Source organism: Stegodyphus dumicola, chromosome 10, assembly GCF_044657685.1.
Source record: "Stegodyphus dumicola isolate Sdum_Otavi_A_Nest chromosome 10, ASM4465768v1".
NCBI classification, from domain to species: domain Eukaryota; kingdom Metazoa; phylum Arthropoda; class Arachnida; order Araneae; family Eresidae; genus Stegodyphus; species Stegodyphus dumicola.
The window spans coordinates 120,006,979-120,033,455 of record NC_140777.1 but is presented as its reverse complement, the minus strand read 5'-3'; the positions used below and the strand labels follow the sequence as shown (position 1 = coordinate 120,033,455).

The window sequence follows — 26,477 nt, the reverse complement described above, 5'->3', positions numbered from 1 at the left end:
TTAATGGCTTTGATAAATTACTAATAAATGTTGACATCAAAATTAGAGAAACTGTAAACAAAAATACGAAATTCATTACCTATAAAAATTCTGATGAACTGTTTGCTACTTTTTACGTTTTTGTCCATCTCCATGCATTTAAAAATGTTTGGTTTAATTCTAGTATACGGTACACTCGGGATTTGGCGACATTGACATTACAAATGTTTTAACGAGCCCGATAAATATTTTTTGTAAATATAATCTTGTGAATATTGTTCGTAATTCTATCCAGTTGAAATAATTCTTCTATGCCATTTTAAAAAAAATTCTATTAAGTTATCAGAAGAACCATCGAAAGATTTAATGCTATCGTATAAATCGCACGTCACACTGAATTGCTGTTCGACCGATTGACATTCCATGCATATTATTTACTGGATGATTATGTAAACGAACATTTGAGATTGAGGCTTGCGCGCTTTGGCTAGCTGCCAAATTCGAACAAGTAAGTAACTGCACAATAATTTCAGACTCCATCTTAATTTCAGGAATATTTTATTCACGCTTTTGTAATTCACTGTCGGAATTAAATACTGGAGAGCTTCAAAACATGAAGAGAACGATGTACAAGAATATAATGATGGCAATTTATTTTTTCATTGAAGAGAAACCATCGTGGTAATGCCGAATTTCTGCTTATTTTGTTTGTGAATATCTGCTTGCAATGTGCTAAAATCGTCCATACAGTAAAATAGTGTTCTCTTTTGGTGTTTTATGTGTTTCCGGTGATTAAAATTATATGGTGGTTTCTCCAATCTTCAGCGGTTTCAGCGGTGTAATATTTGGATACACGGATTCGGTTATAACGTTCTAAGTGCTATATCATATATCATTCATACTAACCAATTATTGTGTTCATGATGACAGGTTAGTGCTCAGACTTTGCGCATATGATCGAAAAAACAGTGTTAAGGAAACATTAGCACTACTATGAAATATTGTAATTTTAATTGTGTAATATTAAAAAACACTAAATATTTTTTTATTGGTTGCAAGTTGCAGTTTTATTACTTGTCGTTTGGTATCTATTCTTCCAAACACAGTTAATTCGCGTTTTTTTTAAATATTGCCGTTATGTATGTCTATTAGATTATCTCAATAAATGAATGTTAGAAATTAGGTTTTGTTCTTTATTAAATTTAAGTAAATTCTATTTTCTTCGCTTACATTTTATTTGCTTGTGATAACAAAGAAATTCATAATAAATAGAAACAAAACGTTTCATCGTGTGCTATTTAAGAGCTTATTTTAACGTACTTAGCTTACTTAGACGTAGCTTATTTTAGCTTATTTTAACGTACTTAATCATTGTAATCTACGACTATTCTAAAATGTAAGAAACTAAAAATAAGTAAGTACATTAACAAATGATCGAAAGAAATGGTGTTAAGAAACACCAGCATTACTAGTAAATACTGCAATTCATAATTATTGCATTTTTAAGTGCTTATTATTTAAAAAATACTAATTTTTTATTAATTGGAAATTTTAGTTCCGTTACTTTCCTTCTGCTATTTATACTTTCAAACACTGCTAGTTCATGTTTTTTCTTAAACAGTGCTGTCATGTATGTTGTTTGTTAGGTTCTTTTTACCATGAAACGCGAATAAATTTATACTTGAGTTCAGGTAAAATACTGATTATGTTACCTTACGCTTCCTTATTTATCATGGCAGGGGCAATTTTCATTGTCTCTGAGATTTAACAGAAATAAATGTGATAATGCTGTTATAATCAGAAACGCTCTATTTTTTACCCACATATATAGCTTTACTTTTATTTATGTCTGATTGAGTTTTATTTACTTAAAACCTATAATTATTATTATATACTTATAATAACCACTTTCATAATTACTCTCACTTACATACTAAAGGATTAAGGAAAAAACAATGATGAAATCTTAAATAATTGTAACTTGGAATTTAAGTTATTTAAAAAATATAGTTTAAAGTACTGAAAATAATTAAGGCTATTATTAATTATGCATAGTTATGCTAAAGAGAAAAAAAAATATTATCTTCTGGTTTCCAAGAAATGATAAAATATTTAAACTTAAAAAAAGTACAAGGAATACAAAATTTTAAAAAAGAAGAAAAATAGATTAGTTATTAAGCTTATTTTTCTGCATAAATCAATATGTAACACAAGGGTATAATAACGACGTTTTCACAACTGTTGCAAAAAAGTCGAATTCTGCGAACGTTTAAGCGTCGTTAAGACGTCGTGATACGATGCTTTCACAACCGAAATATAACCTAAGAAAGACGCAATAACGACGTCTGCCCGACAAAAACCTCATCTGCAAAGACGTAATAAAAACGTCTTTGCAACGGTTGCAAAACAGTGGAGTTTCGCGGATATCTGGGCGTCTTAAAGACGACATATTGCAACGTGTTTGCAACGACATCCGTGACAAGTTTGCAACGTCGTTACGACGTTGCCGTGCTACTTGGGACTAGGAGGATTTTACAAACTTAGAAGACTTTACACAGTCATAAAGTCTAAACTTATAATGTTAACATCGGTACTCATGTGGCCGATTTTACTTTGCCCAAAACTTTTATAACACCATGATGTAACTGATTTAACTCAAAACTTCATCTCATATTGTTGGCGGTCGATATTTCCTTGAATTGTTTTTCCTTCTTTTTATATGAAAATCAGCTGGAATAATACACCAGTCACCTTCGAATATACCTGCTTGGATTTGCAACCGCAATTTGAAAACTGAAATTAATGCAATCCGCAGGTAATTAATGAACAAACCTTAATAGTAGTAGCTAAGTTGCAATGGTCCGATAACAACAAAAAAAAAAATGTAACTTCGGGCAGAACGGTTTCGTTAAAATAAAAAGCATTTACTACCACCGTTAAAAGCGTTCTCCTTTTTTCGGCAGCTTAGTACTGAAATTTTATTTTTTTCATTTTCGAGTGATTGCATAAAACAAAAGAAGGCCAAATCGATTCCATTACTCCTTTTCCAGAAAATAACAATGATTATTCACACAAAGAAGTGTGACCAACCCTAAAATATAAAAATAAAAATTTTGTCCGAATCACAAGGTATCCCCCACGCAACTGTTTCTTTGCGCGGAAAAATAATTACTCAGCCGTTCGGTTATAAAGTACTTGTTTTTAAACTTGCCTTACAACCTGCAAACATTTTTTTTCCCTTCAAAAAATAAATTTACCATTTCAAAGTAAATTTTGAAACAAATTTCTACTTTTAACGAGGATTTATTTTCAACGAAATACAAGAGCCTGTTAGAATTTTTCTTAGTGCTATTAAAATAGAAGAGAAACAGTTTCTTTTAAAAATCGGATTATATTATAATGACACGTTTCTTTCATTCAAAATAATCAGTAAATAATTGGAATAATTTTAAGTATTCCAATTATATCCATGTGACTTGGATATAAGTCCGCGAAAATGTAAAGTTTATTTAACGTTAATAGGACGTATTATTCCTAAAACTTTAAATGTCCGGAGATTTATCACATACAAAACGAAGAATATCGTAAATGAGCTTTATCCGGATGTGTGGCAGAATCATGGATAACATTATACAGACTGCAGCAAATGCCTAGCAGACAAAGCCAAGGAAAATACTTCCCCCCCCCCTCCTTTTAATCTACTTTAGACAATGACAGCATCGGTATAATTGACGATAAATTTTGATTTCGTCTGTAAAGGTTATGGCATTAGGCCTCTTATGATGTGACACTTGCACACATGGCAGTTCCGTATAAGTGCCATTTACACATATCGTCCCTGGGGAACATGAAATTTTCTAACAGGTGTAACAGCTACGGACAACAAGTGATACTTTCGCACAGCCTGTCAGAAACAATCGATCAGCCTTATGATTTATTGACATACCTTTTAAGCAGTGAACATTCCTGCTCTGACGATGTTATGAGTAATTCTTTCGTATCATTTCCCCAGTTCTTTCCAGAACACTTGCGTAAAATGAATTTTTGCAAAGCCAAATCATGCGCAATCTATATCGATATCGGCAGTTTTTGATTATGCAAATTTAAAGTGACAATGCAGAGATGTATTAAAAGGAAAACTGGAAGATACAAAGGGTGGGTGACGACATAAAATGATGTTTCGAAAATTACAGAACATATGTGTATGTATTTTGGAGATATTTTGAAATATCCCCAAATCCAAGGCACCTGACTCCTTATTTATCCAGATGCCTTGGATATTTTAAAATATCCTCCAAATTTTAAGAGGCCTTATAATTATTCTACAGTAAAGAAAAAAGTGCAGTTTTTCTTTTGTTATTTTTACTTTTTTAACTAAAACAAATCCAAATCTCAGAAAGAGGGCGCCAAAGAATGCCGTGTTAGCTGCTTTTCATTAAGCCCTGATGCCATACCAACTTGCAAGATTAAAACTTATTGCACATTTCTTAAAGGATCTCGACTAGATTATTCCTACAGCATATACCGCACAAACTTGAAAACAAAATAATTTCCACAAACGCATGTAAACCAATCCATGTGCAAACACTGGTGTGAGATAATTACAAATCTGTTTTTATGATGAGACATCCGAAAGAAAACTGCTACCTTAAAAGTGGTATTTCGTAACTATTTGATGAGTAATATAAAACACCTGGCGGAAATACAAAGTAAACCAATGAAAGTGGAGACAAGATTCAAACAAGTGAGGTTAGAACAAAGATCACTTGCCGTTATATTGCCTCATTCGATTCTCAGAGAAAAAGTGTCCTGGCATCTACTAATAATGGAGAAAATCTCTATTATGCGTTGCATTTCTATGCTAGACATCAAAATCATATCCTTTATAAGTAAATTTCTAGTTGCATATAACAAAAAGAGCTATGCTTAGACATATTTTAAATCCGAAAGAATAACCGTGAAATACGCAGTCTGAACCGCACCCCAAGGGGAAAAAAGCAAGAAAGAAAATGGAAAAATATCTTTTGAACCCACCTGCTAAAAACTGAAATCCCGTTAAAGAAAATCCAGAATGGGTAAACCAGTCTATTCCTATAAAATTAAAATCTGAGCTAATAACACAATTTAAAATTTAATTACGAATCTTATCCCGTTCTTACAGATATATGCCCGTACTCTTACAATGTGGATGATGTTCGCAATCAAATAAACAATCCAACGATCCCATAGCTAACGATGCAAAATTTGCCGCATCCTTAAATGAAGGCGGCAAATTTAGCCACGCGAGTTACATTTCTAATCTAAATCGACACTGTTTTCGAAACCTTAACGACAGTTATTAAGCTTAATTACCTAACTTTTACAAGAAAGTAATAAGGACGGCTAAAAATTACTTTTAAATTCAGTAAAGAAGAATACCTCATTAATAACTTGAAATTTTACTGAGGCTTTCAAAGGTTTATTCAAAAGTCAAAGGTTTATATATCTTTTATTGAAACGCCTGAGTAATTAAGTGAAAGAAAGGGATTAGAAATTAAATATTTATATTTCTGATTCTTTAATCTAGACCTGCATTACAGCTGATATCCTCAATGCAAAACAAAACTTGAAAAAAAAGAAAAAAAAAATCTGGAAGCTTTTAGATTTTACATTAGGCCTAAAGGAGCGTTTTTTTACCGTTTTGTGTGTTACCTTTATTTATTAAATATTTTGTTTTTCGCACTTAAACCATATATTCAATTCAACAGCAAAATCGCAAAATAATTTTAAAAGAGCATATCTTTAGAATTTCCTATACACAGTCTTGCATGCTGGAGATAAAAATGCTTCCCCCCCGTACAGTGTTGCCATTGCTCGCTTTGAAATCGTCGAGTTTGTTAATCAAAAATTCGTTGTCACAAAATATGAAATTGATAATAAAACAAATTCCAAATTGGGGCTACCAGATGCCCATATTTGGTTGGAGACGTACGTTATTCAAAATTGGATGGCTCTAGGTATTTTTGTTTTATCACAGTGCGAGAAACAAGCATGCATTCATGCAGCTTCTTCATTATTTAATTTCTTAAATATAACACAGAGCTCTAATATTTGGCAGCAACAATTTGAAAAGTGAAACGGACATTTAAATTTTTAAAGTTTTCGACACAAAATGCTAAAATGAAATTAATAGCCCTTCTCGGCTAACACCCTTTGGGCTGAAAAAACTTTACGAAATTAGCTGAAAGAATTGTTAAAAAAATAATAGTTACAACAAACGGATATATCCTCTCCCTCTCCGCAGGAAACGGACTGGTAATTTTAACACGGATAACTATGTTTGCTCCTTTGCCACTTAATATCGCAATAGCTTGGTTAACGGGGGGTGGAGAGGGCATAAAAATGAATAAATTTTAAAAGATTGTAGAGTCATTACGCTGTATTAGGTTATTTTGAAACAGGAGACGTGAAAAATATGCAATGCCCTCGCCTGAACTCGAACCCTGAACCTCTCGAATACCCGTCGAGTATGCTTCCAACTACTGCGGAAAGGAGGGAGAAAATACCTTACTTCGGAAGGTTGTAGCAACTAAAATGACAAAATAAGACACATAGTAACTTCTAACATCCTTAGGTGTAGGGGTGGCTTCTTTGGAGATGATTGACTTAAATCAAAACCAAGCTATCTGACGACTTAATCCCTCACATGCCGATATTTCTCTGCCATTGGGCAACTTGTATGCTGTAATGCAACAGTACTGGCTGATTTTATATTTTATTTGGTGAATTTAACTTCGGTTAAAAAATTCATTCTTTCAATATTTTGATTACATTAACCAAACTGTTGATCACAATAAGCTTTGTATTTTCCATGTTTTCAGGTACAAAATGGCGGAACTTCCGTAAGTCCATAAGATTCGAATGATAACATTAACCGCTATCACATTATGCGACATTATATTTATAGCTTTTCTATCACTTTCATGCATCCCGTGAGTATAATCGCCGAAAGAATTTGGTTTATCACCTTCAGCAACTGGCGACATTTACGACTGGCTAAGCCAAATGTTTAAGTTTGATTACAGGTACGGATTTGCATAAAATTTTCGCAGATTTTTCCATTCATATAATGGAAATACAAGACAGTTTCGCTTTGACAATCCTTCACAAAGTTACCACTTACATTAGGTAGACAGCTATTAAATGTCCTGACAAAATAATTAATTAATCGATTAAATACTACACACCTAAATGATCAGGATACGAAGCAAAGTTCTTAAATTCGCAGATCTGTTCTTGAAATCACTTGCTTCTGCTTTTTACTCCTTTAAGGTATGCATTTACACGCTTTCCCATCACTGAATTATTGAAACCAATCCAAATCAGTTCTGCTCTTCTAATGTAGCTAAAATATTTTGCCATTTCAAATAGGTGTAGCCTAAGCAAGATTCTAAAGTCAAATATCCTAGGCGTTCTTAATTTTCAAAAAGCTCTTTTTTGTTCTTAACTCCATCACCCTGAAGACATTAAAAATATCCCTTCTATATCTAGCTAGCCTTCTATATCAGTTCATTTAAAAATAATTCTGCTTTTTTAATATTTATTCAATTTAAAAAAGGAAATTTTCTTTAATTATGTAACGCAACGAAACGACTCTTCTTACGAAATTCCTCTGCAAAAATATTAGCAAAAGCCAATGTCACAACAATAATAATGATATACTTATATTTTACCCATATTTAGAGAATTAATTACACTCAAAGTTATATATTTTGTTTGCTTAACTGCAGCCTATTCTTTTGATATAACTAACAAGACATTTAAATATTTTAGACTTCATAAAGACTAGCATTTTTAAGATTTTGTAACATTATCCTATCAAAGAATGCAAGCAAAAGAAAGAGAAAACACGATGTTCTAGAAGAAGGCAGATAACCTAACCCAAGCAGGCGTCCTTTACGTTAATGTGTTTGACATTTGACAGCTTTTGGACGATTTTCAAATTCCAGAAGCATTTGGCAAACATTCAATACTTTTTTCCTCCTAAAGAAGCACTCCATTTTCGTATTCTCCGGAAATTTTTATGGTTGTTTACAGCACCAGTTTGTTTCATTTTGTAATATTTCAAATGCCTCTACAGCCGTAACTTTTCTTTTCTCTTAGTTGGCAGCAAAGCCGAATTCGAAAGCAATTTTTCTTCCCCAGCAGAGAAATACAGTTCTTTTCCTTAATTCCAGAACAGACGATAAATCAGTCCACAAAAAGCTGAAAAAAAGGTATATCCACAACACACAAAAATAAAATTAAAAAAAAAAAATTGAATCAAATAAAAAGAGGTGATCTGCAAATAAATTAATTAAACTGAAATAAAGAATAAATCTGACATGTAATTGTAACAACATCGTGTTGATGGCTATGATACACTAAGAGTTAAAATATAATAATAAGAGTTAATTAAAATATATAATAAGAGTTAAAATAAAATTTTCAGCTCAGATGCGTTGCAAAGAATTTTTTTTTCCAGTTATCACATAAACGGAGTAGAAGTTTGTGAGAAATTACTACGACAGCCGAAGTTTCAAGAGATTTATTAACTATCGTTCAAACAAGTGTATTTATCTTATTGTTGCCATAAAAATATCGATATGAAATTAAGGATTATAGGATGATCCAAAAGTTAATAAAACACTTTTAAAAAATGCATATCTGTGCATATTACTATAATATTAATATAACTAGAAATTCATAAATAATATGGTGATATTATAAAAGAATATTTTAAAAAAAATTGCGTAGCAAAATTCTATAATGTTTTTACAGTATTTTACATTACAATTGTTAATTGATTTTTTTTTTCCCGTTAGAAACTGCTGCTTTTTGCAAAAGAACTCAAATGCTGAGTGCCGTAGCCATCGTTACCTACCTAGAGAAGGAAGAGCATGCATGAAACAACACACCTCTGAAGAGATAATTTATACGTATGAGCACGCAACTCGTTGAAAAAGTAACAATTCCAGCAATAATAATTTCTTACCATACAATATAATGTTATCTCAGTATACGTCAATCCGTTCCAGATCATTGACATAACGAGCTTTTCCAATAAGAAATAAAGGGAAAATAATTAATCCATTCTCAGAAAAAAATTCCCTCGTTATTCTCATAACACATTTTAACACTAAAATACAAATGCAGTGAGTGAGACATATGCTCTACATAAATGAAGTCCTACACATCCTACTGTACGTAAATACATTTTTCTGACATCCAGATCAACAGTAATTCAACATGCTGCAACATCTGTGATCTTTGTCTGGTAATCAATTTCGCCCTTTTCACAACTTTAGCTGATTTAATAGCATGTATGTTTTTAACAATTGTAGACAACATGGTATTCGGCATAAAGTACGCAATAGCCAAGTTCCGGATACGTATGCCAATTTCATATTTTTCAACAATCTCTTTTTTCCACCTCCATTGCGATCCTAAACATTTTCTTTGTTGCTTGATACTTTTCATCAACTTTCCTAAAGCTCATTGTTAATGAATTAACAAAACATTTACGAGAAGAAACAAAGAGCCATTTGAAAATCCAGAGATGTAGCGCTGGTCATTTACTGAATAGTAGCAACAGGCATGATGTTTATGGGCAGTGGTAGCATTATCTCGACAGAGGTGAACAAGTGTAAGCCAAGCAGTCGTGACTCGAACGCAAGTCATATTCCACACAAATGTCGTATACCCAGCAAAAATTCTCGCTTCCGAACAGGATGTATACCAACTTGGATGTATTTCAAAGCGGAGGTAACCGAGGTATGGTTGTATAATGTTTACCAAAAAAAGGTTTCAGATTTCAGAGATTGAAAATAGTTACAAGTATGCAATGTTTCTCTAAAGACGCATCTGAAAAATAAATAAATAAAATCTGAAAGGTTTCAGACTTTAAATTACGTCCAAAAAAGCGTTTTTTTAACGTTTTGTGTGTTACCTTTATTTATTAAATATCATGTTCTTTGCATTTAAACCATAAAATTCTGTTCAATAGCAATGTCGCAAAATAATTTTAAAATGAGCATATTTTTAGAATTTCCGATACACAGTTCGCGCGCTGGATATAAAAGGATATTTTTTGTTCCCCCGTAGAGTATTGCCATTGCTCGCTTTGAAATCCTTGAGTTTGTTAATCAAAAATTCGCTTAAGTTTTACAAAATATGAAATCGATAATAAAACAAATTACAAATTTTAAATTTGGTCTTCCACATGCCCATATTTGTAGGATAAATACGTCATTCAAAATTCGATGGTTCTATGCACCTTTCTTTTATCACAATGCGAGACATTTATGCAGATTTTTCATTATTTAATTTCTTCAAATATAATGCAGGACTCTAACATTTGGTGGCAACAGTTTGAAAAGTGAAACGGACATTTATAGTGATTCAACGCAAAATCGCAAAACGAAAACAATAGTGTATCAGGGACATAGCCCCTTTGGACTAAAAAGCAGAGAGAAAACTACACTAATTATAAGAAACAATAATTGGTGAAGATTTTATTTAAGCACAAGCGCTTTCAGCGATTCAACATTATCGCCTTTTCAACTGCTAATGAAGAAGGACAGTGCTGGATTCGTGTATTCTGAATCGCTGAAATCGTTGGTTTTTCTATGATTTTACTTGGCCTACCATTCTTTCCAAACGAAAACTTTAATTTGGAAAGTAAATAGAAATGGCATTTTATAAAAGAGCTCGCGATGCCTGTCACTTGCAAAGTTTCAAATTCCTTTATCACGAGGTTTCCAGACTTCATTACAAACTTCAATGTTAGTAGTACGCAGCGGAGTTTTATTATAGCCCATATCATTTTATGCTATACTTAAGTTTCAAATCCTGGAGTTTACAAACTTGATTTCAAACTCTGAACGGATTGTAGTGGAATTTCTGACAGCGCACATATTCTTGCAATCATGTGAATCACGTGTTGTTTAAGTTTCATTTTCCTTCGCTAAGTTATTTTAGAGAGAATCTAGACAAAACACCCAGGAAAGAATATGTATGATGTCATCAGACAGCATCGTTTAACATTACCAGTGAGGTACTGACTTCTGATAGCTATGACTTCAATCCAACATACAAAAAACACGTAGATCTAGAGATTACAGCAGTAATGGCTTTAGGAGAGGGTAGTGCGACTGGCTAGGGCGCCAGTTGCAGAGGAATGTCGCACCGAATAATCAAGTCTTTTTAAGAATTTTAGAGCATCGGCTATGCCAAAGCCGGAATATGGCTTTTAAACATAGCTGGCGAAAAACCAACAGCAGACGCGACTGCCAGACCCTCTCCCTTTCTAAGATTCAAAACCCCTAGCTTGAAAATGATCAAAGCAAATTTGCATTTCGGTGAGGAAATTCGTAAAGAATCAAATCGTAAAGATCAAAATCATAATAACTAGTTAATTAAGATAAGAACTTCACAGCCTCTTTTGGGAAACGTTTTATCATGGTTTCGCTACTTTTGGTTTTCAGAGTAGGGCGCCGAAAAAAATTATTCCCCAGGACTCCAAATACAGAAAAGCCGGTCTTGAATTATTCCATCTGACAATTATTTTGCACTCCATTTAATCTAAAAGCTGAGAATTACGAGTTAATTTAACAAAGAAGTAAGATGAAATATCCAATTCAGCATCAAACTGCAAAAGATTCAATGCTTGCCTTTTTACTTACCTCCTGTTTTGCAAGATCAGAGTAACCCTGATTTCGAAGTGATAACTTAAAAGCGCAGATATAGATTCAGAGTTCTTAGGTACAAAATGCCGTCTAATGGTTGTAACAGAAAATTTTTCACAATAAATTTTTTTTTTTATATTCTTGCTCCAAAACTTTATAATTTTTCTGCAAGAATTGCGATGCAAATTCACCGATATAGACATTTTTTGACTGCTGAGTTTCGGATCATCTACTAATGATCATCTTTAATGTATGCCTTTGTTAACTTGATAATCTATCCGGAAAAAGACTACAATTTTTTAAAGATATAATAAATATTTTATGCAAGAAGAAATGGCAACAGTTCTGCCAAACAGCACGACTATCCTGCGTATTAGAGAGACCATAAATGCTTTTAGAATGATGTTCTAATGTTAAAATCAATTTACCAAACACAACATTTTGAAAAGTTTTTCAGTTTACCCTAACAAAATAACAGAATCAAAAACTTATCAAGACCCCAAACAAGTTAACAGCTGTTATCTTATGATAACGCATGCACTTTCCGAAAATTTCGCCACACAGTGCAAAAATAACAAACAAATAAAGCTCTTTGGTGAGCGTTTTTGCAGACAAATTGATGTCAACCAGTTTATTTCAATAAAATGTCAACCTCAAATAAATTTCCACACCAGATTTTCTAAATTAAATAAAAGCGAGGAAAAACATTTAAGATTCGTTAATTCTAATGGATGGGAGACATTTGCCAGAAAATTTCTGAACAAAAGCCAAACAACACATTTCTTGCATAAAAATGAAACTGAATATAAAGAAGATGCATAAAGAAGATGGGGAAATCCTAGCTGAAAAAGTTATTAAAATAAAAACCCTGTTAATAAATTTTATTTAAATATATTAATTTGATCTACAGTATGAAACATAAATTAAGTCAAAAATTACCTCAATGTTTTTAAATGAAATAAATTTAAATTAAAAAAAGTCACTGAAGAACGTTTCGTTAGATGCTGCCATAAAATGTACAATACAGATAGGCATCTTCATAGTAGACGAAGACGTCATTAGAAAAAGACAAAGAGGAGAAAATAGATGTGGCAAGGATGTCTCAGCTGATTAATGTTAACGTTAACAGAGTGTTAAGTGTTGCCATACTTTTTTTCTAATATTGGCTATATACTTTATGTTTGGGATGAAAAAAGATAAAAGTTTCCGGATATCTTCATCTGTAAAAATTGTTACTATTTGGTGTTATAAAAGAGAATCCAATTCCCCGCCCCCGGCATGTTTATTCCCAAAGTTTATACGAATTGTTATCACACAAAAAATAGTAATTCACTATTTGAAAATACTGGAAAAATATCACAATGTTTAATGATTCTTTGTTTTGAAGCTGAAGATGGCAATGATTTGTAAGGCAATTTAATGTGGAATCCTATAAGTTTTAAGACTTTTAATTTGGAAAACAGGTAAGATGCTATTTTTATATATTTAAAACTATGAAGGTTAAGATTCCAATAACATAGTCAATATGATGTTATAAGCCTCATTATTATGACACAATTTTATCATTTGTATTCTACGAACTGTTTTGATGGTAGGTTTAAGATATTATGAGATGAATGAGTTTTAAAGCATGAATTGCCAACTTCAGTTATTAGTTAGAAAGATACATACAACTTTGAAAGCTGGATTTATTCTCTACCTTTTAATTTCTCATACTCAACCCCATGCAATTCATACCGTTTGGATTCCGCGTTCGCTTATTCGATTCATTAGAAAATCAGAGGCTTTCTAGTTTATTACACACAAATAACAGATTTATGCTTGCATTTTTTATGGAATTTTGTATTATAAGTTACTTTCTTATCAGGAATGGCTACTTAAAGAATCCTTTCGTCCAGCGTCCCACGAATTTAAATAAATTGTATTTAATTTTATAACAGATTGGCTTTAAGCCGCATGAATCTTCGTTGCCATCTTTGAAAATCAGACCGGTCTAACTAAGGCATGGTAGATAGAAGTTGCGGATGCCCGAGGGTATTCAAAAATGGGCTTTTATTAGTTAATTTACTGAAGCTGTAAGGTTTTAATTTTTTTTATAGCTAAATCCTTTTAGATGCCCATTATCGGCTTCTCGGGTACTATGTAAAATAATAAAAACTTGGAAAAGAAAGACAGAAAATCTGAAAGGATTCATATTTAACGTCGTACCTGAAAGCTTTTCTTACTTTCGCTCGCCTCGCAGTTACCAATATCTGCTCTTGAACTCAACTCTGCTAATATATAATATATATATATATATAGAGAGAGAGAGAGAGCATACAACATTTGATATATATATATATATATTTTTTTTTTTTGGGGGGAGGTCTTTTTAGCTTTATTATTAAGTGTCTTGCGGCGTAAAATTAAAGATCAAAATCACAAAATATATTTTAAATGCATATCCCTAGGATCCCGAAGCAGTGTTTGGGGTTACCATATTTTTTTTTTTTTTTTTTTTTTTTTTTTTTTTTTTATTCGCTGTATTATTTCTTTGAAAACTAGCCACCTAAAAAGTTATAAAAATTAAGCATATAATGATTTTTATGAGTCCATTTGGTGTCATTTCATAAAAATATTTAATATTTCTAATTAAACACATATGACTTAAATGCACTTTTAAGAGCTGTGTTTATTACTTTTCAATCAAATGGTTTGCTACTCAGTAACAGAATAAAATTGACAGACAGATATCTTATATTCTGCCGAATGGCAACGCTGTGGCGCATTGGAGATAAAAGAGTTTTATTTCGATTGTTATTTACCGTCACTTCTCGCTTTCAAATCGCTGAGTTTGTTACACAAAAATTCGTTAAACTTGTACAAAATATGTAACAAATCGAAACAAATTCAAAATTCGAGCTTCGAGGTGCCCACGTCCGAGTGCAGGATTGAATGTTTTACAATTCGGTAGCTCTATGTGCCGTCGATCTTCCACAATGCGAGGAACGTACATAATACATACACATAGATTCTCCATTATTTAGTTTTTTAAATAATGTATAACATTTGGTGGCAACAATTTGAAAAGTCAGTTTCGAGATTTTTAGCATACCTGGTGCCAAAAATGACCCTATCATAAGAGCCATATCCCTCTATCCTGGAAGACCACTTGCCATAAAAGTGTTGAGTCCCTTTATGCAAGTCGGCAACTGTTCGAAAAGACAGAAATATGTAGGCTTATAAAACATAATTTCTAACCTGAAAAAAGTAACCTTCATAAAAAAATGCGAATATCTTTATTGTTGGAGCACCTATATGTCAGTAGAGCTTTAGCCTGCTACTCTGGGTAGCAAAGCAAATGAAAACACCACATTCTTAGCGGTACTCCGTCATAAAGGTTCCAACGCCTTTATAGAAGTTGCTTTTTTTAAGTCAGAAATTGATCTGCATAAGGGGATGGGCATCTGTTTACTGCGGGACCCACTGAAATTTTTATTTCAACGACTAACTTGCAAGAATATGCTGGTACATTTATGATGAGGCACCGTTAGGAAGGCGTTCCATTAGCAAATATGCCAGTTCGAATTGAGCATGCATGTTAATACTCATGGTGGCCAATTTCTTTGGAAAGACAATAGTTATTACTTCAAGCTTACTTGATGCAAAAATATAAAAAAGTCTTCTTCCACTTTAAATTACTAAGTACAATAAAGCGTTGAGGATGCCATGAAATCAAGATCAAAATCGGAGCTAACGATAATATAAACAAAAAGATACAAATACAAACAAATAAAAAAAGAAAATTATCCATCATTTTCACAGCCGCCTGAGAGTTGAATTAAAAAAAAAAAAAAAAAAATTCAGCAATAAAGAAAGCAACGGCTGTACAACTGTGCCGCTATCTGCTGGTATAGGAGATTTAAAAAATTTAAAAATTATGAAACAAAGTTTTTTAACACTTTAGGAAGAACAAAATCGTAATTGGAATCATTAACAGATTTTGATGAATAAAAGTTTCACGGCAATCTGATTCCCCAGATGAGGAATAGTCTGGGAGTCATTTAAACGTAAATAAAGCCAAAAGAATAATTAAGAGACGAACAACGATTAAAGCTGGATGATTTATTTACTTTTCCCTCCAAAAACGGTTCTTTGAATATGAAATTTTCGCAATTTCTTAGCCCGACTGACGGACATTAAAGCACATTAATAAAGAACGCCATAAATTCTAAAATCGGGTTTTCATGAACAACAGGCGATTAACCGATAAAATCTAGACGGTGAATATATATTATGATAGGTTGAACTATTTGTAAAGTTGAATGTCCTTGAAATGATTTCACTGCCCATAATCGATACAGGAAATTGGATTTCGCATATCCGTTCACACTGCCAACTTTTCAAACGATAACGTCGGCATTGTTCCCTCCTTCCGAAAACGGTTTCACTTCTTAAGAACGCACACTTCTCTTCAAGCGACGATCTTCACGGAGCGTTGCAAAAATTGCATGGGAACGTTTCTTATTGGTTGTTTAACGGTCATTTCGGCGGTCGCGAAGTGGAGCCACTTTCATTGTTTTGCTCACAAGGCGTGGGTTGGTTTGTCTTTCTGAATGTGGCTTTTGTTCGTCTGGACACTGAGAGGCCCCAGTTCAGCGAACAGGTTTCACAGAAGATCCCACACACGAGGGCAACGGAACTATATGAATGAAGAATCCTTATATTATGCGACAATTTGAAGTTAATTACAATAATGAAGGCTCTGAAATTGTGAGAATAAAGCTTTTTTGTTTCCTACACATGAAAACAATGGATTTAAATTAACATCGATGTAGTTAAACAACTGCGGAGTTATAGTTATGCAATTTAACGATTTCAGTCTTTCAATAGAAAACCAGATAACAAATTTCTACCACGAAAAGTGCAAATGCCGTTCTTTGTTTGACAAACTCAGTGCGTTATATCAAAATAAATTTCATCTTACGTCATACGTAAGGTGATGATTGATGAAAAATGAACCCTATATTTCGATTTTCCTTTAAATAACTGTAATAATAATAATCCTTTAAATAATTTCTAGTTCTATAAATAATTCCTATTACTGTTTAATTTCTTGATTTATATATTTTTAAACTAGCTTAATGAAACTAATTTTACTCATTCAGTTATCAAAGCATCCTGATCTTGCGGACGGGGTGCGAAAAAATCATCAATAACTAAAAATTCTAAATTTTTATCCCATTACATTTTGTAATGTCGTTAAGTGATAAAATTTAAGATATTGAAATATTCCATCTAAATTTATTTACTTAATAAATTAATATTTGTAAAATTATACATGATAAATAACACTGCAATAAAACACTGAAAACAATTTAGCGATACCGCAAGAATATAACCCTTTTCTATCTGAAATAAACCTCTGATAAATGATGATAATTTATATGTTGTAAAAAAATGGAAACACCCCTGTGGAACTTTTTTTTCCTTTGCTTTTTTGCATGTCCCTTCCCTTCGGCACATAGCCCTCGTGTACTTCGCTTACTTGATTAACCCAAACAAACACCAAAGTTCAATGTTACTTTGCAATGTATTTCTGCAAAAATTCTACCAGAAAATAGTATAAAAATTATTTTAAATGTAATATTATCCCTCAATTATAATAAACATTCAAAATGGATAGGAACAATTTGATAATGTCGGATTCGGATTATTCAACATTAGTGCAAAATGTGACATTGGGGAAATCTTAGAATATTCCTGAAATTCATTAAAACAATAGAAGTTCACTTTGAAATAAAGTTACTGCCCAAATTATTACTAGTTAATTACTAAACGAAAAACATTGCTGTATTATTACATTTAAGATTTAACACTGTTTATGAACACATAGAAAAAGCCATACTAAAATAATTTGTGCGACAAATACAGCACCTAAAGATACATTCAATGGCATTATTATTATTAGCCCAAAGGAGCAATTTGCCCAGAAGAGCTATTAATTTCGTTTTGGCATTTTGTGTCGTCTACTATAAAACGCCGTTTCACTTTTCAAAATTGTTGCCACCAAATATTAGAGCCTTGCATTATATTTAAAGAAATTTAATAATGAACAATCTGCATGAATGTATGTATGTTTCTCGCACTGTGAAAAAGACAACGGTACCTAGAGACTTTAAATTTTGAAAAACATAGTCCTACACTCGAATATGGGATTTATTTTATAATCTATTTCATATTTTGTAACACTTTAACGAATTTTTGATTAACAAACTCAACGAAGCGAGCATTGAAAACACTGTACGTGGGGGGGGGGAGAATTATCTCCAGAGTGCGAGACTGTGTATCGGAAATTCTAAAGATATGCTCTCCTTAAATAGTTTGTGATTTTGCTGTTGAATTGAATTTTATGATTTAAGTGAGAAGAGCGTGATATTTAATAAATAAAGGTAACACACAAAACGTTAAAAAAACGCCCCTTTGAGCGGAATATAAAATCTGAAAGCGTTCAGATTTTTAAAATTTTGTTTTGTTTTCTTTAATTTTGATCTTCCTAACTATAACTATTTTGATACAAACAAAAGGAAATAGTCCCCAAAAACGCTTAAATTATATATCCATTATCAAAGGTTCAGTCACTTATGCCTACTTAAAGTATACTTATTAGATTTCAATTCACCTCATCAAAATAATTTTGTAAATAACTAAGTCAAATCCAATGATAATAATGTGCAGGCAATTCTAGTTTTAAACAGAGTATTATTATTTTGAAACTTTTACAATACTAGCCGCTTGTGGTTACTCTCCTAAAGTAGTTACTATAAAAAAGAAAAAAATAAATGAAGATTTTAAGAATTTGCTTGGTTTAATTTCAAGGGTCTAAGAACTAGGAATTAATACCAGCAGAGATGAAAAATCGCATTTATTGCTTTATAATATTTTATTCTTTTATCAATAAAAGAAGATTATATGTTAAAGAAAAATTCAATCTATTAATCATTACGCAACGGCAGCACACTGGCGCGTTTTATTTCGGGGAGTGGCAACACATTTCTTTTGAATCGCTGAGTTTTCCGATTAAATTTGAAGCATATTAATCTCTTACGCTCTACCGCGTGGCAACAGATTACTCTTAAATCGTTGAGTTGTTAATCAGAATATCATTTAATGCGCTCAAAACATGAAATAATTTTTTTAAAAATTCAGATGCGGGCTTTAAGGTGCACATGTTGGGGTACAGTGAATTTGATGGCTCTAGGTGCCGCCGTTTTTGCACAATGCGATGAATATACATTCATACATACATTTCCATACATACATTCTAGTGGAAAATACATGCATAAATTTTTACTATGTGAGGAACATACATACATTACATACATAGATCTTTTCTTATTTAATAATACAGGACTATAAAAGAATACCTTTATTTACCGTTTCTTCATTTTTCTCGTATGGAAAATTAGGAGTCCAATGAATGATTAATGTTTATATAATAGCAGATTAAAAGTAGTGAAACTGCATATACAAAAATGAGTAGTTATGAAACATATAAACTAAGCGAAAGATATTATCCATAAAACGCAAATTGCCCTAAACTTCGTTATACCAGAATACAATCCCCACTATTAATGTCTTTTATGTACCAGAATAAGTATTTTGTGTACCAGAATACAATCCCCACTATTAATGACATGTACCAAACATAAGACTAAAAAGTAATCTGTACATAACGAATAGATCCGTCCACAAAACAAAACACATGCTTTTGAGCCACATGAGGTTTTTGTCGTTTAATATTCGAGCTGCGACCAAAATATCGCTCCAGAGCCACACGAAACAAACTTTTATTTAACCACCAGGGAAAAAAACAAAAATAACCTACCTGATATATTATCCCATTCATACTCTTTATCGGCAGCATGAGCTGCATTACGTGGTATACCCATGCACGAACTGAAGAATACTCTAGCAAATCGTCCACGAAATGGGTTTTTGTCCTCAGAAACAATGTCTTCACACGAGCTGCTGACGATCGCTGACATCGTAATATCTGGTCATTTCATTATACACAATAACACTTGCCTCTTGATTCATCAGTGTTTCACAAATCACATTTCATAATACTATAACACAAACTTTATTCATCAATTGAAAACGTAACTAATTATTGGACCGCACGATGAAATGTATTTTCGACGTCAAAACAGATTTCATACCTGTCAAGCTATTCCTTATTTTGTCTTAATCTTAAAACGCAATTAATTACTTTACAAAATTTAATTCTTTAAAGTGGCAGCACATTTATGATAACAGAAGAAGGAACAATATCTTATTCCAAGCAATATTGATTAATAATTTACAGCTTTTGCAAATTCTTATTCCATCTACAGTGGATAATAATACACATAATGTCAACAACAAAGCCAACAAGGAAGAATCATCCGCACAGAAATTCCCTCCAGTTTTAAATGCCAATATTCCCGACCAAATTTTGTTTAGCAGCGGAACGAAGTCCAGGTGAGCATTTGCAACTGCTAATCATGCGCATGCGCTGTGCGGCGAAACGCTTCAGTCGAATGTGCAAAAAACCGTTGTGGGGGTATTTTCCGTATTTGTGCAAAAAGAGTAAAAATAGTAAAATTCCTTTCGACGACGTCTGCTAGGTTAGCTTAAAGATCTCGCTTGGCTGCTTAACATGTGAAACGTTTAATCCACTGCGAAATTCTACGTTATTTTTTTCTTAATTATTATCTTCTTCCAGGCTAATTATACAGATTTTCTATTTTTTAAGAGTAAACAATAACTTTCTTCATGCTATTTTATGAAAAAAGCTTCGCTTTTATCCAAAGAGAATTCCTGAATCTGCTGTTGCAAAACAATTCAACTTCTTGGCTACGTAATCCGTTATTTTTTAAATCCAAATCCACAGGGTACACTAAAATTCTGCTCAGACATAAATCCCTTAAAAAATTTCAAAAACAAGGATAATGCTAAGGTTCGTATTCAACGAAATAACATCAGAATTAACACTCCGTTAATTAACTTTCGTAAACGCTTCATATGCCCTCGCCCATTTTGGGGGACCCACGCCGAGACGCCGTAAGTGATCACAAAGAAAAACTTTTCTCTCAAAAGAGTCCGAGAGAAACTTGTTCAATGAGTACCCACTTCCCGCTTGTTGCTATGGCGACGGGCAGCAATGGAAAGAGGTTGCTTTGTTTCGATCGCCAAACGGCAACGCCGTCGCCAAAAGGGACACTAAAAAATCTTTTAAAAAAACGTGTCTTATCTTACTAGTGTTTCTGGGCCAAAGGCCTGATGGCACTGTATATTTTTGTCCACGGCAATAAAAAAATTCTTTTACGATTTTCTTTTTTGGGAGAACTGCCTAATTAACAAAAATTCAGTGCTCAAAGAAAAAGCACTCGCTTTTTATGTACTAAATGTATAAGTTGTTCAGTTGATATGAGCACGAATTTCTCAGAAATGGTTAAACGCTTTTTTTCCATAAAAATTTCGAAAGCGGCATCACATGAAACAGGATTTAGTGTGTCAGAAATTTTCGGTTTAAAATGCAAGACTGAAATTGATTTTTTTTTTTAATTTTAATTTTTTACCATTCGCATTTATCCATTCATGTGCAATATGTTTATAATAGATAACTCCAACAGCATGTAACTACAAAGTTAAGAAAATCTATTATGCTTTAAAACCGTAACTTCGTGACATTTTTACCTGCCTAAAACTGGACTTCCCAATTCCCCCCCCCCCAATCGACCATTTCCCCCCCCCTCTTCATTGACAACCTTATATTTTCCCCTATTTAATTTTTACTCATCGTTTTTTCTTCATAGTTTTTGCGTTATTCGTAATTTTTTTATCGTGATTTCTTATGCTTTTCTTGAGTATTGCACTCTCTACATAAAAAATTACCTATATAATAATAATAATAATAATAATTAGATTATTGACTATATTATCTCCTTGGAAAATAAAGTAGTTAAGTTAGAATTCTATTAATTACAACTGATTTTAAAAATATGTTAAATACTTTACATTAAGCCTTATATTTATTTAATGTGTTTTCTTCCTTTCCATATGATACAGTTTTATAAATCAATAAAGAATTAGTCATTAATTTCATTTTCATTATTTTTTTTTTCAATCCACGGGATCTTAATTACGTCGATCAATTACTGGTGCATATTCGGCTATCGACTTCCAGTCAAACCCCTGATTACCACTAACCCTCATGAAACTCACCAACCCCCAAGGGGCCCATTGGCAACTCCTGGCTTAAAGAAAGTGAAGTCTGCGTGGAAGACCTTTTAAGAGAAACGTGCCACAATTATGTTATATACGGGAAAACTATAAAAATTCCTTAGCTTTTTCAATCGCTAAAAGTCGAATGCGAGGGAAGTATCGTTTCTTACTTTTAATCAGAAGATAGCACCATAAAGTAAATCATTAATAAGAAATAAACCAAGCATTTGAAGGTTTTGGCGAAAAACTATCCGTGAAGCAACAAATAAAGGTAATGGTGGTGCAATTTTTACATTTTCAGATTGACTATGCAGAGTCATTAGGGTGTATGGGCGCAGGAAGACTCGAACTCTGGACCTCTCAAATACGCGTCGGGCGTGCTTTCAGTTGCATCACGATGGTATGCGGAAAGAAAGGAGAAAATACCTTATATACTTCTCATTTAAAAGGAAAACTGGGGATGAGGGGACCCAACCGCCAAATCCTGGTAGTGACGAATTATCGTCCACCAACTTTCCAGTTCGGGAGCCAGTTGTAGAGTCATTAGGTTATATCGACGCAGAAACGTGAGAAATGTGAAAAGACAAAGCCGGGATTCGAACCCTGCCCCTCCCGAGTATGCGTCGAGCGTACTTCCAGTTACACGACCAAGGCATGAGGAAAGGATAAAGAAAATTTCTTATTTTCTGTTCTCCAGAAATAAAGTCATAATTCTGATGATTCATATGGAATGCGTGACTCTGAGATATCATAAAGGGATATATTGTGTACAGTTGACCCATGGCTGGAATAACCAGTAAGCAGTATAAGCACATACAACAATGAAAGAGAGACGTCGTTAGGTATCCAAGAAATTTCTTTTTGGCGGTTCTACCATGAAATGCAAGGCGCAATTTACACAAAAACTGGGAAAGACAAGGAATGAAAGAAAAACTGGCCTAAATATATGTGGGGGCACCAAAGTCTTTTAAGGTGCATAAATCTCTAAAAGTATTAATCCGGCCATGAGTTGACTTTTAAGTAAGCGCTGTTATAGAGAGTTAGCGCAGTTCTGACTGTCCAAACACTAGCAATTAAAAACTTACCGTAGACCGGAAGCTTTACTGCTAACATAAAAAATAGATTGATATATATGTTTTGTAAGCTTTATGAATTACATGAGTTGTATTTTAAGAGGAAAAAAAAAAGGGGGTTGGAGTGAAAGAAATTTTTTAAGAGCGGAAATCATGAGAAAGGGAAAATATTTTCAGTATATTGTATTCTGTTTAAAAATTTCGGAAGTTTAGATCGCGTGTTTACAAAACGAGCTGACTGCCTATCAGCATCTAACATTTAAATAGCTCAACAAGTTACGAAATACTATACGGCATTAATATTGCTAAAACTAGACATAAAAAATTGAAGAGTTTTGTAATAAATGAAATGTTTAAAAAATTTACGATATTTATATCTCTCTATATATAGATGCTATGAAACTTCTGCAAATGATATGATCTCCGGCCGGCTTTATAAATAACTTAATAATATTATTTAAAATATTACAACTTATTATAATATATCTAATATGCTAATGTTTATTATAACTTATAATAGTATTTAAAATTCGCTGCGCTTACTTGGAATCTGCTGTAATACACTAAACCTGATGAAAAGTAATCATGAACTGTAGACTAAGCTTTATTGTAATGCTCAATTTATTGCAGTGATAAAGGGATAACTAGCGCCATACAGCGCCATTTAAACGAATGCAGTGAACGACTCTCTCTGGTGAACGCTGACGTTTCTAGATGAATTGCTCTTCTGTGGAGGTAGTCACCTTAGACAGGTGATGTTCAATACTGTAATTTAGTTATGTTCTCTAAAATACTGGTTACTTTTCAGAGGTGGTCACCAACAGAGGGTTCTCTGTATTCATAGAAACTGAGCTGACACTAACACTAGCTGAAGGAAGTGGTCGCAGAATTGTTTCAGTAGCACACAGTAATACTGCAGATAATCTTACAGTTACAGTACAATCTTACAGTCTTACAGTTTAATCGTTTTGTATTTCATTTAGGCCATAGCACCATGTGAGTCTAGAAGTGCGTATGTGCTAAACGTGGACAATTTGTAATGTTTTATAATGAATTACTGTTTATTTTATGGTAAAAACTTGACTAACACATTTGCATTCATGATATATTAAATTTTTTAAAAGACATTTTGATATTTACACACTATAAATTGTCTGTTATCTTTCTTTCTTTTTTTTTTTTTTTTTTCCTTTCTCCAAAATTGTTCTAAACCTAATAAAAACCTAAAATAAATTCCAGTATACTTATTTATCAATAGTTATTAAAAAAAAGCCTGCGAATTATCTAAGATGCATAAAGGTTATGTTAAACGAAATAGCACTATAATTGCAAAAGTATGCAAAAGAAATGTAGTTAAAATGAGTTTGACGTAATGATCGTAAAAAGTGCTAGTACAACAGCATTTATATTTTTTTTTAATAAATAATTCCCGATGTAATCTTGCTAATTTTTGCTTAAAGTTTTCTTACAAAATGAAATTTTTATACGGTTATTGAAAATGATTATTACATTCCGTACACGTTGAAAAATACTTTGGATTTTAAACGTTTTCCTATTCTTCATTGGAAACTTAGTTGCGTTTAATATCAGCTTCCTTGTCCTTTGCTTCTTAACGTTAAAATAATTTTAAAAATTACTAAAAACGTTTTATAGGCAGCCAACAATCCACCTTAAGTGTGCACCCTAAATGGGGCTAAAGGCATAAAATTGTCCAGGGCACTCACCTTGACCTATATCACAGGCGCACAAACTGACCCTCTTTCTTTGGGGGGGGGGAGGAGATCACTTATTTCCTTGTTGTCTCAATCTGAAAATCAATTCCTCCCTCCCCAATCCTGTTCCTTACGTTATCAATTGTTTGTGTGAAAATACAAACCTAGATAAGGAAAAAAAAAATTGCTGCAAAATTGCGCACTTTTATGGTTCTGTTTTTAATGAATTTAGTTCCGACTATCTCCTGGTTTCAGAAATAACTACTGACTTTTAAGGTCAGTGTTCTCAAACTGGTGGTTCTCAAACTGGTGTTCTCAAACTGGTTCTCAAACTGGCCAATTTTATGGCTCCCGCGAAGACATTTCAATTATGTATTTGTTGCAAATGCGATGTTGAAAGTTTTCAGTTATTTGAAGCCCGAGTTTATTTTATTTTCACTTCCATTAAAAACGAACATGAATAATGCACCAGAAAATCTATAAATGGAGCTAATTAATTTACAATATGTTAGAAATCTTATTAAAAATTTAAAGACTTATTACATATTTTATTAATTTTTATATAGATATATTGATTTTATTAACTTTTAATCGTACTTGTCAAAAACAAATAAGCTCAGCTACGAATGCTTGCACTAATAATCGCTTTGTTTGGGAGTACATTTACATGCGAACAGCTTTTTTTCACAGTTCAAAATTTTTATTTAAAAAAAGGGGGGAAAGAAACACTGTTCGCTGAGCATTTGCAATCCGTGATGATGATAATTTCCAGTAATTTCTTTCCACGCTACAAACTTTATCATAATCGAAACGCCATCAAATGTTAGACTATAGTAAAATATAATGAAGTTTATAAATATTTACAAGCATATGTATTTTTATTTATGCGTAGATGAAAAATTTAATAAATAAGAGACACTAAATTGTAATTATATGTTCTCAATTTTCACCCTACTTCGTAAATTTTCTAAATAAAATGTTACAATAAAATTAAAATTTAGGAATTTTTCATAATTTATTTTTAGTTTAAATTAAATTAATAATTAATTTATAAGATATTCTCTCCCTCCTTTCCGCATGCCTTCGTGGTGTAACTGGAAACATACACGATGCGTATTCGAGAGGTCCTAAGTTCGAGTCCGGCGAGGGCATGCACATTTTTCATGTCTCCTGCTTCAAAAAATACCTAATGATTCCACACTGGCGCCCGAACTAAAAGACTGTGGTCACTGATTTTTCACCACCAGGATTTGGAGACTGGGTTCCCTAATTCCCATTCGCCCTTCAGAAGAGGAAATACATAAGGTATTTTCTCACTCCTTTTCGCATGCCTTCGTGGTTAACTCAAAACATACTTGACGCGTATTCGACAGGTCCTGGTTTCGACAGGGTTCGAGTCCGGCGTGGCCACCGCGATCTCCCAAACTCACTTCCATGGATTTCTGGTTCTGGGGTTATCTAAAACCTAAAGTGTACACATCAAATCCACAAGATTTGTCAGAATTGAAAGATGCAATAAAACGTGAAGTTACACAGATTCCTCCTGTAATGTTACGTTCGGCATTATTGCTGACAATCTCTCGCATGCAAAACGTTATCGTCTGCGAAGGTGGGGACTTTGACAACTTCTTCATACGTGTATCGTTCCAACGCCATACATGGTTTTTCAATGCGCAGCAATTAGCGTAGGAAAAAAATGAGCGTTGCCAGTTGAAAATTTCGAAATCGTTTCACTGTAACCGTTACTGTGAGATCTCAAT

At 32.9% G+C, this 26,477-nt stretch overlaps 1 protein-coding gene across 6 annotated transcripts in view; it reads right to left on the bottom strand.

The window, feature by feature from the left end:
- The window catches only part of raskol (Ras GTPase-activating protein raskol), a 730,597-nt gene that overhangs the window by 222,079 nt on the left and 482,041 nt on the right, over positions 1-26,477 (bottom strand). The window contains exon 1 of one of the 6 annotated variants that reach the window (XM_085825456.1): positions 19,552-20,788. The exons of the other annotated variants lie outside the window; for them this stretch is intronic. Within the exon in view, the coding sequence (XP_085681582.1) occupies positions 19,552-19,711 (160 nt within the window). The 5' untranslated portion in view covers positions 19,712-20,788. Of the gene's footprint in view, positions 1-19,551; positions 20,789-26,477 lie in introns of those variants that run through there. 6 annotated transcript variants of the gene reach the window in all.